This window comes from Brienomyrus brachyistius, chromosome 3, assembly GCF_023856365.1.
Source record: "Brienomyrus brachyistius isolate T26 chromosome 3, BBRACH_0.4, whole genome shotgun sequence".
NCBI lineage: Eukaryota > Metazoa > Chordata > Actinopteri > Osteoglossiformes > Mormyridae > Brienomyrus > Brienomyrus brachyistius.
The window spans coordinates 22926951-22939694 of record NC_064535.1 but is presented as its reverse complement, the minus strand read 5'-3'; the positions used below and the strand labels follow the sequence as shown (position 1 = coordinate 22939694).

General features: G+C 43.4%; 1 protein-coding gene and 1 long non-coding RNA gene across 3 annotated transcripts; one reads left to right on the top strand and one right to left on the bottom strand.

The window, feature by feature from the left end:
• Window positions 1-1857: 1857 nt before the first annotated feature.
• On the top strand, window positions 1858-9471 carry LOC125739437 (sodium-coupled neutral amino acid transporter 2-like). The gene is made up of 16 exons (XM_049009558.1): window positions 1858-2168; window positions 3311-3433; window positions 3554-3647; window positions 3739-3854; window positions 4814-4887; window positions 4975-5067; window positions 5269-5350; window positions 5461-5543; window positions 5731-5789; window positions 5935-6087; window positions 6201-6280; window positions 6519-6619; window positions 6938-7062; window positions 7180-7324; window positions 7418-7515; window positions 7634-9471. Exons 2-16 carry the CDS (start codon window positions 3312-3314, stop codon window positions 7733-7735), a joined length of 1527 nt encoding a protein of 508 aa, XP_048865515.1. The 5' UTR covers window positions 1858-2168; window position 3311; the 3' UTR covers window positions 7736-9471.
• On the bottom strand, window positions 3649-11577 carry LOC125739438 (uncharacterized). 2 transcript variants are annotated; one of them, XR_007397158.1, is made up of 5 exons: window positions 10685-11577; window positions 9473-9563; window positions 9212-9321; window positions 4725-8603; window positions 3649-4001 (listed from the first exon to the last, which is right to left on the bottom strand). It is a non-coding gene; the product is annotated as an uncharacterized LOC125739438 (long non-coding RNA). The 2 variants fall into 2 exon arrangements; XR_007397159.1 differs by lacking the exon at window positions 3649-4001 and having other exon boundaries at window positions 7981-8603; window positions 9212-9324; window positions 10685-11441.
• Between the last annotated feature and the right edge of the window lie 1167 nt (window positions 11578-12744).

Here is a 12744-nt window from a genome sequence, read left to right as displayed (position 1 = left end):
ATTTTGACCTGTCTGTGGCATGATCAGTCGATTGTTTCCCGCTTGATTTCTGTGTTTGAGGGCAGAATGAACAAAGATGTTGACAGAAGCCTGCGATTACTTCTCAGGTTTCCGCTGATGATATTTCTGATGCATTCAGATGCAGTAAACAAGATAACAATTTGTGCACCTGCTTGGTGGGCAAAGAATACCTACCGCCTCCAGTTGTAGTTGTAAGGGGAATGGTGCATCGTGGGATACATTGGATTTTGGAATGTACCATACTCAAGGAGTGAGGATACCACACCTCATGGAACAGGCAGCAGGAAACAGCATCTTGTCTCATACAAATCCAAATCCACATAGACCTTCAGCAATGTTCAGATGGTCCATCACTGCCAGATATCTGCTGTTGGGAATTATTCAAATCAGTACTGATTTGCCTTTTGGTGTTTGCAAGTGTTTCTGGAATTGTCCTTAATGTGTGTTTGTGAGTCTGTGTGGGTTATTTTAATACAGTGGAAACCGCTTATAGTGATCGCATCTGTCTGGGTGAAATTGATCCAGCTTATCATAAGCTTTGACGAGTCTATTTTTTTCATTGAGAGAAAATTACTTTCATTTTCCTGTCATGTTCTCTTTGCGCACCACATTGGCCTTAGCAAACTAGAGAGAAGCGGACGGGTTACCAGAAGGCAAAGCAGGGCAACCAAAGTGAAGTTCAAAACACAGAATTACCGCATTTTTATATATTTTTTTAATGAACACTGAAAGTTACAGTGTTTAACCCCAACCCAACCCTAACCTTAATCATACGTAGCCAAACAAAATACAAGACTTTTGGCATTTTTAGTTTTTTGATTGCAGTCACAGATTTATATAAAATTGAGTTTTTCCCTTGGGGGACCAAGAAAATGGTCCCCACGTCAAAATAATAGGGTTTGTTTTAATCACGTTGTGGGGTCTTTTTGGTAATGTAATACAGTGGAAACCATTTATAGTGATCACGGATATTGATCAACCACTTATATAGATCAAAAAACTTCGGAGAGAGTCATTCCAAATATTGTTTAATTTGCTTAAAGTAATCAAGTACTCCACTTACAGTGTTCATTAAGGTTGTCTGAAACTGACGAAATTTTAATGACGTTGAAATATACAAGTTCACGTTTTACTTCATAAACCAAGCCTAGAGAACATTTAATTTTAAAAGATTACCTAGAAATCATTTATGCGGTGATGTTAAACTTGTGCAGAGTGGCATTCGGCTTAATCAACAGAAAATATAGATGATACAGACTTCTTGTCCAATGTTGGTGAAAGGTTCTGTACCATAATAAACTAGCCAGTAGGTGTCCTGATTTAAAACTGTCCCTTCCCGGTCACCAGGAAGCCGTAGTGATACATTAACCAGGTATGTGGATACGGCGCATGGATGATTCCCCCCCCCCCCCTGCGTCCGATCTCCTTGAGGGCAGGATGGTGGGAATAGGGAATATAAAAACACTTAGAAACGAATCCGTGACCATGCGGCATCGCAGCGACAGTGACCATTACATGCTTATGATAGCGTGGCCACGCACATGTCTATTCTCCCACACCAGTTGCCTTTTTTCTAAACGCTTGATGCCTTTTGCGACACGTCTCCCGCAAGCATCGTATAACGAGTGCTTTCTTCAGAGCTCACTTCTAAATGCACCGTCCAGTGACAAAATAAATAAATGTCTCTGAGGTCCGTTTGATTGCTGACCGCTGCAGACAGGGAAGGAAGGGGCGTCCATTGTTCTGTATTTGTACACAGACATCGCCTGTGCCTTGGCCCCGCCTTACTGGGTTTGAGAAGCTGATGCAACACAGGCATTTATATTTCGACCGGATACTCATCGACTCAGGAGTGCAGTCTGCGAGCGGTCTGGTGGTCCATTCATCCGAAGGAACACCGTCTCCCTCTAATATTTATATTATAACTTAAACCTATATCTCTAGTTAAATAGGTATTTTTGTATTAAATTGTATAGAATAACTTAAGTGATTGTATTTAAACTGTTTAAATACCCCGTTTTAATCGTTAATACTACCCGATAATATTTCGTGAATTTCATAAAATTTTTTTGGTTCACGAAAAAGGGATTTTTAAAGGCCTTTTTTCATTCGGAGGATTTTTAAATCTGTCTACTATCGTCAGTAAGGTAAGATAGCTGGTTTTTGGCACTTTGACAGAGACATGGCTTCTGCCGGTTCCTCTCCATGACGCCTATTAAGGGCATTATTTCCGCTGTTTATCGCCTTTATGTATCGCGCTTAAAAATTACTTATTTGGAGTTTAACACTGGAGTTTAGAAACTAGTCTTGAAAAATTTCATGTTGCCATACATAATTTAATTCCTAAATGGTCCAGATTCTCTAATTATCTTTGGATACGGCTGAAAATCACATCATTTCTTGGTTTTCTCAAACCATCTTCTGCATCATCTGGTGCCCTTCAGAGTAGGTATGAGCAGAATTGTAGGTCATACAGGAACTGAAATAAATAAATAAGGTCTGCGATGCTGCAGTCTTGTGACTGTCCAGCTGAATGATTTACATTCTGACGGAGGAGGGCGGGATGCCTCCTTTTCAATGGAGACCGGCCTTTGTGCTTTTTCTTGTAAACACAGTATCTATCTATCTATCTATCTATCTATCTATCTATCTATCTATCTATCTATCTATATCTATCTATCTATCTATCTATCTATCTATCTATCTATCTATCTATCTATCTATCTATCTATCTTTTTAAAGGAAGGGGTGTGCTGCTCTATACTTGAAGCGCTTCGCCGAGGGATGCTGCGCATTAATGGCAAAGCACGTGTCCGCGCGTCCATCCCGCTAAGCTTTGCTTGCCATGAATAAAAACAAGCGCTCAATATGCCCTCGATCTCTTCTTAACATCACCATATAGTGTACGTTTTATGATGCCAGATTTATTGAGGTTACCAGTGGAAACGTTTTAGGAATCGTGTTTATATTTTCCCCTTACACTACGGACTGACGCAACTTGCCTTTTATTTATAATATCAACACGCGTGACTGCTTTGAAATGGGCAACGTACAGGGATCCGGCTAAACATGGATTGTGTCAGGAGCCTAACTCCGGCTGGTATTTTTCCATTCCTTGGATGAGTCAGCCCCCTCCTTTTCATAGTCTGAGCGCGGGTCACGTGGTCTCCGGGCACACCGCTTGCCTGTTGGAGTACCCCGGGGGTTTGATGTACTGAGAGTGCATGCATGTGAGAGGCGGAGGTGGATCCGCGAAATGTGAACCTAAACCCTTGCGCTTCTCCCGCAGAATGAACCAAACGGCACCTAAGACGGAAACGACCCATCTGAACCCAGCGGCAGTGCGCATTAACCCCGACACGTCCGGCAGCCCTGGGCACCAATTTCACCAGGAAAAACCCATAATGCGCAGGTGAGGCCGGATACGGCTGAGTTTTATTTCCTCAAAGTCGACCAGGATTCTGTTGCTTTACGATCATAAAGCATGTCCTCCTACATGAGGGCTTCGTTTACAGAGCATATCTGATTTCAGTTCTGCCTTTAGTCCTGAGGGTGAAGGTGATGCAGAGAATCAGAACTTCCTCCATGATCATCAGCTGGGGAAAAAGAAATATGAAACGGAATATGTAGGTTTCACTCATCATTTATTTACTATCCAAATGTGACTAATCATTATTATTGTTATTATCATTATTTATAAATTGTGCTTTTTTTCAGCATCCTGGTACGACCTCCTTCGGGATGTCCGTCTTCAACTTGGGCAACGCCATCATGGGCAGTGGTATCCTGGCCCTGTCCTACGCCATGGCCAACACGGGCATCGCCCTCTTCGTGTGAGTGTCCTTAGCTGTCCGCTGTCTCACCTCGGACTTTTAGCGGTCAGCACAGGAAAAGGCACGCTGGAGATCACCAGCGGGAGCCGCGTGCCTGTATTCTGACCTCTGACTTTCAGCACGCTTAGGTGAATTCGCGGGACTGTCCTACCCAATCGGCGATGTTTAGAAACAGAAAAACGTAATCAGTGGCGCGCTCGGCCTCATATCGGCCCCGACCCGGAGCTCTGGTCTTCCAAGCCCCAGCTAGTACCAGTACTCTCTCCGCATGACGGTGTTTACACCCTCTCACTACTGTGATGGTTCTGCTCCGGGGAACTTTAGTGGATAATTGCAAAAAAACAACTTCACAGTACGTATTTACATTAGATATCGTTAGATATTAGATTCTTTTGCAGTAATTATTGCATTATTTCTCATAAACTTATGTGTTAAATGTGCATATGCAGCATACATATATATGTATGTTTGTGCATGGTGTATATATATATGTGTGTAGGTATATATTGATATACTAAAGTGTGTGTCCATCTACTGTGTGTATATGTATATTATAGTGTATGTATATGTATATATATATATATATATATATATATATATATATATATATATATATACACACATAATAGTATATATAGTGTTATTATAATATTTATGATATTGATTATTGCTAATGGTATTTAGTTAATACTTGAATAACTTACAGCCAGGCTGTGAATTGCTGGGAAGGTTGCGATGAACATTCCCTGCAGCTGTGCACCCATAATGTGAAATAACCTGCATTATTAATGTCGGGTGTTATTCGCGTGCATGTGTTAAAGTGCCGATGCGTGACCTTGACGGGGGTCACGCTCTGGTGCCTGTTCTTACTTTCCCCTGAACAGCAGCTGCGGGGCCCGGTGCTTGGGGGGCATCATTCCAGGGAATAACCCGGCTCCTCTTTTGCTTTCATCTTGCAGGATCCTCCTCGTCTCAGTATTAATATTCTCCCTTTACTCTGTGCACCTGCTGCTGAAAACAGCCAATGAAGGAGGTGAGGCTCGTTTGGTTAATTAAAGACGTGTTTAATTATTGCCTTCGCCCGTTGTCACTAAGTGTAAACTTGCTGTGGCCTCTCCAGGTGCCTTAGTATACGAACAGTTGGGCTACAAAGCTTTCGGCTTGCCTGGAAAACTTGCTGCTTCGATATCTATCACCGTGCAAAACATTGGAGGTAAGGAGCCCGTAGCCACTGCCCAGAAACAAGAGGCAGGAAGTCCTCTTTTTAAACAAAAATGTAGTCGTTAAAAAGGAAGTTGCACATGCTATACTTCTGAGAACCGCGCGGATACACGCTTTGCCGTTTTTTTCCGCGAAAATCGAGGCTAATTATGTAATCGCTGAACGAGAGTAAAGTTTGTGTGACACTCCACAGCCATGTCCAGCTACCTCTACATCGTGAAGTATGAACTGCCAGAAGTCATCCGGGCTTTCTTGGGGGTGGAAAAAAACTTGGGGTATGTTCCAGATTATTTAATTTGTTTATTGTTTTGTGACTGTCAGAAACCTTGGAGGGCTGTGAGTCACTTGCGGTTTGAGGCTAAGTGTGTCTGCATCTGTTTTGCAGAGAATGGTACCTGAACGGTGACTACCTGGTGGTACTCGTCTCCTTAGTGCTCATCTTGCCCCTGTCACTGCTAAAAAATCTCGGTAAGCAAAAACAGAGGCAGCTAAAAAGTTTGCGAAGTGCGTACTTGGCTGAGGAAGTAGCGCGTCACTCTGTTCTGAATGTACAATGAGTGAGTAATTACAGGGTGTGTTTGGGGAAAAAAAAACAGGATGTATGATGACATTTCCATCTGTGTACTTAATATGATATTTACCATTGGAATTCCAGGTTACCTTGGATATACCAGTGGTCTCTCCTTACTCTGCATGGTCTTCTTCCTGATTGTGGTGAGTTTGGTTGTTAATGACCCATCTGCTTTCACTGTCGAGGCTTTTATCACAGTTGACAACAATAAAAGGGTGTAGCTTTAAAGAAAAGCACCTTACAGTGATACATAACTAGGCTCGTTTCCAACGGCGCATTCTTTCACAGGTTATCTACAAGAAGTTCCAGATCACTTGCGGCATGCTGAACGAGGACTCAGAGAACATTACCCTGGACACCGGCGTTTCTCATTCGGAGCACAACCTCACAGCCTATGAAGATAATGCTTGCACGCCAAAATACTTTGTCCATAACTCTCAGGTGCGTTACGGAGAAGTCTTCAGTCATGTGCCCGGGGAATGGACAATGCCAGGTCACCGTTGCTGTCGGAGCTATCTAAAAGTCTTATGGATTGTCTGTGTTTTTATCTTTAGACGGCATATGCTATTCCTATCCTGACCTTTGCCTTCGTCTGCCACCCTGCGGTGCTGCCTATGTACGAGGAATTGAAAGAGTAAGTCCTCTTCATAGCGCGATGCTCAAGAAGAGTCATCGGAAACTGCTAGGCTATGCGATAGCGGTAAAGGGTTTTAGGGTTTTGCCCAGGAAGTGCAGGTTTTGTAACTCGTAGTTACTGGATCAGCCACGTACCTCAGCTGAACTGCCTCAGCAGAAATTCTGCTTTAGGGTTTAAAAGAATGTTGATCGGTGGACAATTGCAGCGTCTTTATGTACGTTACTCCTCTTCCTAGTCGCTCCCGTAAGAAGATGCAGAACGTGGCCAACGTCTCCTTCTTGTCCATGTTCGTCATGTACCTGCTGGCTGCCCTGTTTGGCTATCTCTCCTTCTACGGTGAGTCAGTTACTCCTACCATTGAATATCTGCAGTATCTGGGCAATTTAATGTAAGCAGCTAAACAGGACAGTAACCAGTATATCTTCCGTAAGTCAATTGGATGCATGTTTACCATTGGGCAGAAGATTCCATATTGATTTTTTTGTTATTTGTTGTTTGTTTTGATATGACAGCTACGCAGATAGTAGCCAGTAGGTGGAGTTGGGTTGATGTTGGGTTTACTGTGGAGGGCCCACATGGGCTTGTGTTGGATAAATGATTGGTGGAAGGATGGATGGATGTTCTGAAGGCTGGACTTCTGGTTTCTTTCTACAGGCAATGTAGAACCAGAGCTGCTTCACACCTACCGCAGAATCTTCAAATTTGACGTGGTCCTCCTCATCGTGCGCCTGGCCGTCCTGACCGCAGTCACCTTGACCGTTCCTGTTGTGCTTTTCCCAGTGCGTACCTCTGCTGCCTCCATTGGCCTAGTTAGCGGTTACCATTCTCGGGCTGGAAAAGTGGTCCGTAGCCGTTGAAGCTGCTATCCTTACCAGTTTTCCTGTCCCACCCAACAGATCCGCACCTCTGTCAACCAACTGCTCTGCGCCTCCAAAGATTTCAGCTGGATCCGGCATTTCATCATCACCATCACCCTCCTGGGCAGCACCAATGTTCTCGTCATCTTCGTGCCCAGCATCCGGGACATCTTCGGCGTCATTGGTGAGCAACCTTCTGCTGCTCCCCCCGTGGTGCTGCCTGACAGGGCCGCCCTTCTTGTCTCTGACTCTCCCCATGTCTTCCCTCATCTCTTAGGAGCCTCTGCCGCTGGCATGTTGATCTTCATCCTTCCATCTGCGTTCTACATCAAGCTGGTGAGGAAGGAGCCAATGAACTCTATCCAGAAGATTGGGGTAAGCGATCATGTGTTGGGGCAAATTGGGGCGTTTCTATGCTTAGTGGCAGTGTTCTGATGGCAAGGACTGGACGCAGCCGGACTGAATCGTCTTTCTCCCCTCCCTCTACTGCCAGGCTGTCCTCTTCTTGATCCTGGGGTTTGTTGTCATGATCAGCTGCATGTCCCTGATTATCCTGGACTGGGTTCGCGCCACCAACAAAGAAGTCGGTCACTAAGTGGCCACATCTCCCCTCCCCCGCCCTTAGCAGCCTCAGATAGGGGGTGGGGTGCCAGCAGCTACCCCACAGCTGCCCCCCGCAGTCTCCAAAACCGCCGGGCTGGCGGCCACATCCTGGACACCACAGGTGGGACTGGAAGGATTGCAGTAGGAAACGTACTGAAGCACAAACCTGGGCAGCGTCCTGTACCATTCTGAAAGAATGTGTTCGACAATGTACAGTAATCACTTAGACCACATGGATGGTATTCTGGTAACTTTTGTTCCTTTATTTCATTGTTGTTGTTGTGGTACAGTGCAAGCTTTTTTTATTGTGCCTCTTGACTGAATATGGAAGTTGCTCTTTAAAAAACAAAACAAAACAGAAGGTCAGTTGTATTTCAGCAGAAAAATCCCCCCACCGCCCTCCCGAAACTGGAAGTATCCAGAAGTCATGGCGAGGGACCTGCACATAGCGTATATTTAACTGGGCTTCTAAACTGCTGGGGATGCTGTTTCTGTATAGACACTAAGTTGAAACTGTAAACGTTTGCCAAAAAATACTGTAGAACTCGTTTGGATTTAAAGCACTTAATGTTCAGACCGCTCCAAATTCCGATTTCTTTTGTTCATGGGTAGATGTAAATGCCAGTGTTTTTCCCCATACGTGCTGCAAGACCATCTAGCCATCGGGTCAACGTTACATGAAGTGATATTTAGTGTATTATTACCACATTATATAGTATTGTTACCCTGTGCCCGAGACACACACCATTATACTCACGGTGGAGATGTCAGCACGCTGATGGCTTAGCGTGAAAGGCGTCACGTCGCCTCCTGTAGATGCAGTGCATCTGCAGGTGTAGGGTACGGTCTCGTAGGAAACACTGCATGGGGGAGTGAGAGGGACGGGGTCCATACTGACCTGTGACTTGTATTACTTGAAACTAGCTGTGTACTGAACCAGTACTGTACTTAAAGACTGCACTCTGGGAGTCCGTTATAACTGGGTTACCTTGCTCTATAAACAGTAAGGTGTGAGTTTTTACCCAGTTAGCAGCTTTACTTGGGAAGCTTATATCCTAGGTTGAAATCCTGGAGCGTGTGTCTTAAAAGGCAGCCCTGCCTCATAGTACTGTGTTTTTGAATGTTATTATTATTATTTTTTTGTTTTGTATACGCACAGCATACATCAGTGCTTCCAAAACGTCGGTCAACCGTCATCAAACTTAGTGTCACCGCCTATTTTAGCAACACCATACAGGCTATGTAATTTAATGTATTTACTATATATAGTATGTATATAATGTGTATATATCTTAGTGAAATGTATATATGCTGGATTTTGTTTTGCTTATGTGAATTTACTAAAGGTAAACGGTTGGAATTTCCTACGCCCCCCCCTCCCCACCCCCTGTAGGCACAAACAGTGGCACAGTCCAACTTAGCATAATGGCTTTGTAGTAGAAGTAGCGGATGTCACACCAGCGCCTACCGTTGTTAAACGCTGCTGAGAAGAAGTCTCCCTCGCCACTGCAAACCTAGGAGTTGTTTGTGTGTTGACTCTGCATACGTCTTCAACTTTAGACGCGCTTCCTGCGATGTCTGCTGGGATTTAGACAGTGTACTATGTCAGCTATGTAGTTTCTTTCCCCTGGCACAGAGAAATAAACTCAGTGCTAAACTGCTGATCCTGTTTCAATGAAACATACTCTATCTTGTTTAATTATTAATAAAGCAATTGAATTCTCCCTACCGTGTGTCACGTGTGTTGTTGTTGTCTTTTTTAACTTGTCGCGGCCATGAAGCACATTCGTCATTTCGTCAGAATACCTAGAATGGAAACGCTGTTTCCGTGGAAACGGGGGAGATTGTTGTAAATAATGGGTGCCGTGTTGCGCCTCCCCCCCCCCCCACCCCATCATCAGCGAAATCTTTGAGCACTTATCTGTCAGATTCAATTCATTTCGAATGCAAAATATGTTCGTTTTGAAAATTCACAGCAACTATTTACATGTTCATCTATATTGGCGACACTCGTGTCCCCTTCGGATAATAAATGCTTAAATCACCCGCTACAACACTGAATCCTACGTAGTTATGTAAAATGTAATCTAGATTATATGTCTGCAGAAAAAGTGCGCTCGCATTTAAATACAGAGCTACGGCTCCGAGTGATGTTTCATTTATCGATGAAATATTAGCAACATCTCCTGGAGCAGCCGTAACCCTACATGCTCATCCCTGGTTACTCAACTGGAGCGACTATGCCTGTTTAAACCACATATAGTTTGACAGTCCAAAATCGTAATAATCAAAATGCATTTTTAACTTCATTCTCCAACCATTGACTTGTACTCATTGTATCTTTGATTTGAAAAGCCCATCTTCCCGGCCCTTCCTCTGTTCCTGTAATGTACTGTATAGCTCTGATGCTAATTTGCATTGTTACTGGTCATTCACAGAAGCTCAGCCTAGCCGCGCTAGTTAGCTCCTGCATAGCCGTATGCTAGTGATATACCATCTGCTGTCCCTCCGTAGAAAAGCGACTGCTAAATAAATATAATCTGCTAATACAGGTAAAATACTCAATCTAATCACACAGACAGAAGTGCTAGCGAGCAGTCCAGATGTAACGGAGATAAGAAAAGTTCCATTGTTTTCTTATTAGGTTTCTTTATTTAATCATTGCGATTAGCTGGATCCAACTTAAGAAAAGGCATGATTCATAAACAATTCATGATGTCAAACCGGAAGGCTATTGCAAAATGCAAAGATAGCTTAACGATGTAAGTTATTCATTACACAGCCATGTGCCGCCGCTACTCGTTTGTTTACAAGAGTACATCAGCATGACTTTAGTATTTAAGATGTATTGTAAAGAATGTCTGGTATTAAAAACATCTGCAACGATCTGCTACGTCATGACAGCTTTCGGAATCGAGGACATCCAAATAATGTAACCTACCTTGCCTTCCATGAACTGAGTCCGCCACTCTCTCATCGTTCCACAGCCACATCTTATGTTGCCGTGTATCAGGGTCAATTGCGCCCCCTTGTGTTCATCGGTGAACTTAGCATCGCTGTGCGGCAGAAACGAAGTGGGCGGCCGGTGGCGCGCGCTTCACAGTCCCTGCACACCTCCACAAGGGAACAACAGCGCGGCACTCTGGAAGGTCTACTGAGGGATCGCAGTGAACCCAAAGATTATCCTGGATTTTTTGCTTGATCAGCGGTGCCTCTTCAGCAAAGTGTGACCCCCCCTTTCCCTACGCTGTAAGGTACTTAACCGTCACCAGAGGCCGTTCTAGGAAATTTTAACTGGAGTGGCCCAAGAAGGGAGGAGGTATGTCTAGAGATGGTCACATTGTTTTATAATGTGAGCGGACAGCATGCATAATTTTTTATATGCATTAATATTCTACTAATAACAGGCTAAGACATACATTAATAGGCTAAATGCACACACATAACGTTTGATCGTCAGTATCATAATTAGTTAATAGTCGAGTTGGCTAGCATTAACATCGACAGATAAATAGGACCTTTTCTCTGGGTTAATTAAAAAAAAAAATAAGACTAGGTAGTCAAATGCTCTAAGCAAACCACCAAACAAAATTTAATTCTGTATAAATTCTGCATAAATGATGCACGAATGTATAACAACATAGCCATATACTAGCTTCTTTGGATGACTCTATATAAAGGTGCTATATAAAAATATATTGAACTGAAAAACTGGATTGTGCAAACCCTGGACATGCACATGGATATTCGGCCGTAAAAGAATTTGGAAGACCTGAACCTTGCTGAACGAATATACAGAGGCGGAGATTTCAGGTCCAGAGAGGACAAATCCAGACCAGGATTTTGTTCCAACCAACCAGTTGAGCATAAACAGTCAGAAGTCACAGAGTACTTAACTGGTGGGTTGAAACAAAATCCTGGACTGGATTTATACTCTCTGGACCTGAAATCTCCACCTCTGCCAATATCTTGTTACAGCAGAGATCGCCTCTATTCTTAGATATTAACAAGATGCAATACATACAGCAAAAGAGCTAGAAACTCCACAATGGTCAGTGTGCACCTCTGTCTGCTGACATCAAAAGTCCATGATTAAAAATTGCCTGGCTTGCTTGTTGGAAGATATTACAGCCAGAATCCTGCTCTGGAGCTGGTCAGCCCTGTAACGCAAGTTCCTGAGGTGACATGTTCACGCTTAAGATAGAACCAGCATTGTGATTTTGAAAAGCCAGAGTTACTACTATTAATGCACAAAGTTATCTGGGTAAGCAAGGAATGTTGGCCAAACACCTGCTGCAGCAAGGTGGAAGCCAATGACCTGACAGAAATTTTGTAGTGGCATCTTGGGTAGCCAGTCAGATTATAGGAGTGACATTGAGTGTTTCTCAATATGCATACTTGACTGTCCTGGTACGCCGCTGTACCCATGTTATGTCATCGTCCATTACCATAAACCAGTTCCAATACACTAGAACAGAAGTACATAGTATGGTAAAAATCTCCTGATGTCATTCTTGCCTTGCCCCAAATATCAAGGGTACATCGGTTGCATCCTCCCAAATAAGACCAATCCCATGATTCATTGTGCCCTAAATTCGTTCTTGGAAGGCCGGTAAACAAGACCGATTTTGCAAAAGCCACAAGTATGATCTTTACGTTCTTGGTATTGAGAAACACCCATTGTTTACCCCGGCCACCCCTTTAAAACCACGCATGAACGCCTGACTCATATATATTAAAGTACTTAGGTATCATACTCAAACATATAAAAACAAACCCTACACTAACTGTACAGAGTGTCCCTGTGATAGGCTATGTAAAGTAAACATTTCACCACCGTAACTCATACTGCTAAACTCTCACACATTTTCCACTGGTAAAATGAGATGGTTACATCGCACATTGAGTGTGTGGCAAAAAAATTGGTGAAAGCTATGATACTGTTGAGGAAAACTGACTGCTTCTGGAAATCAAAAAAGGTTTTATTGGGTAAAAAAGGAA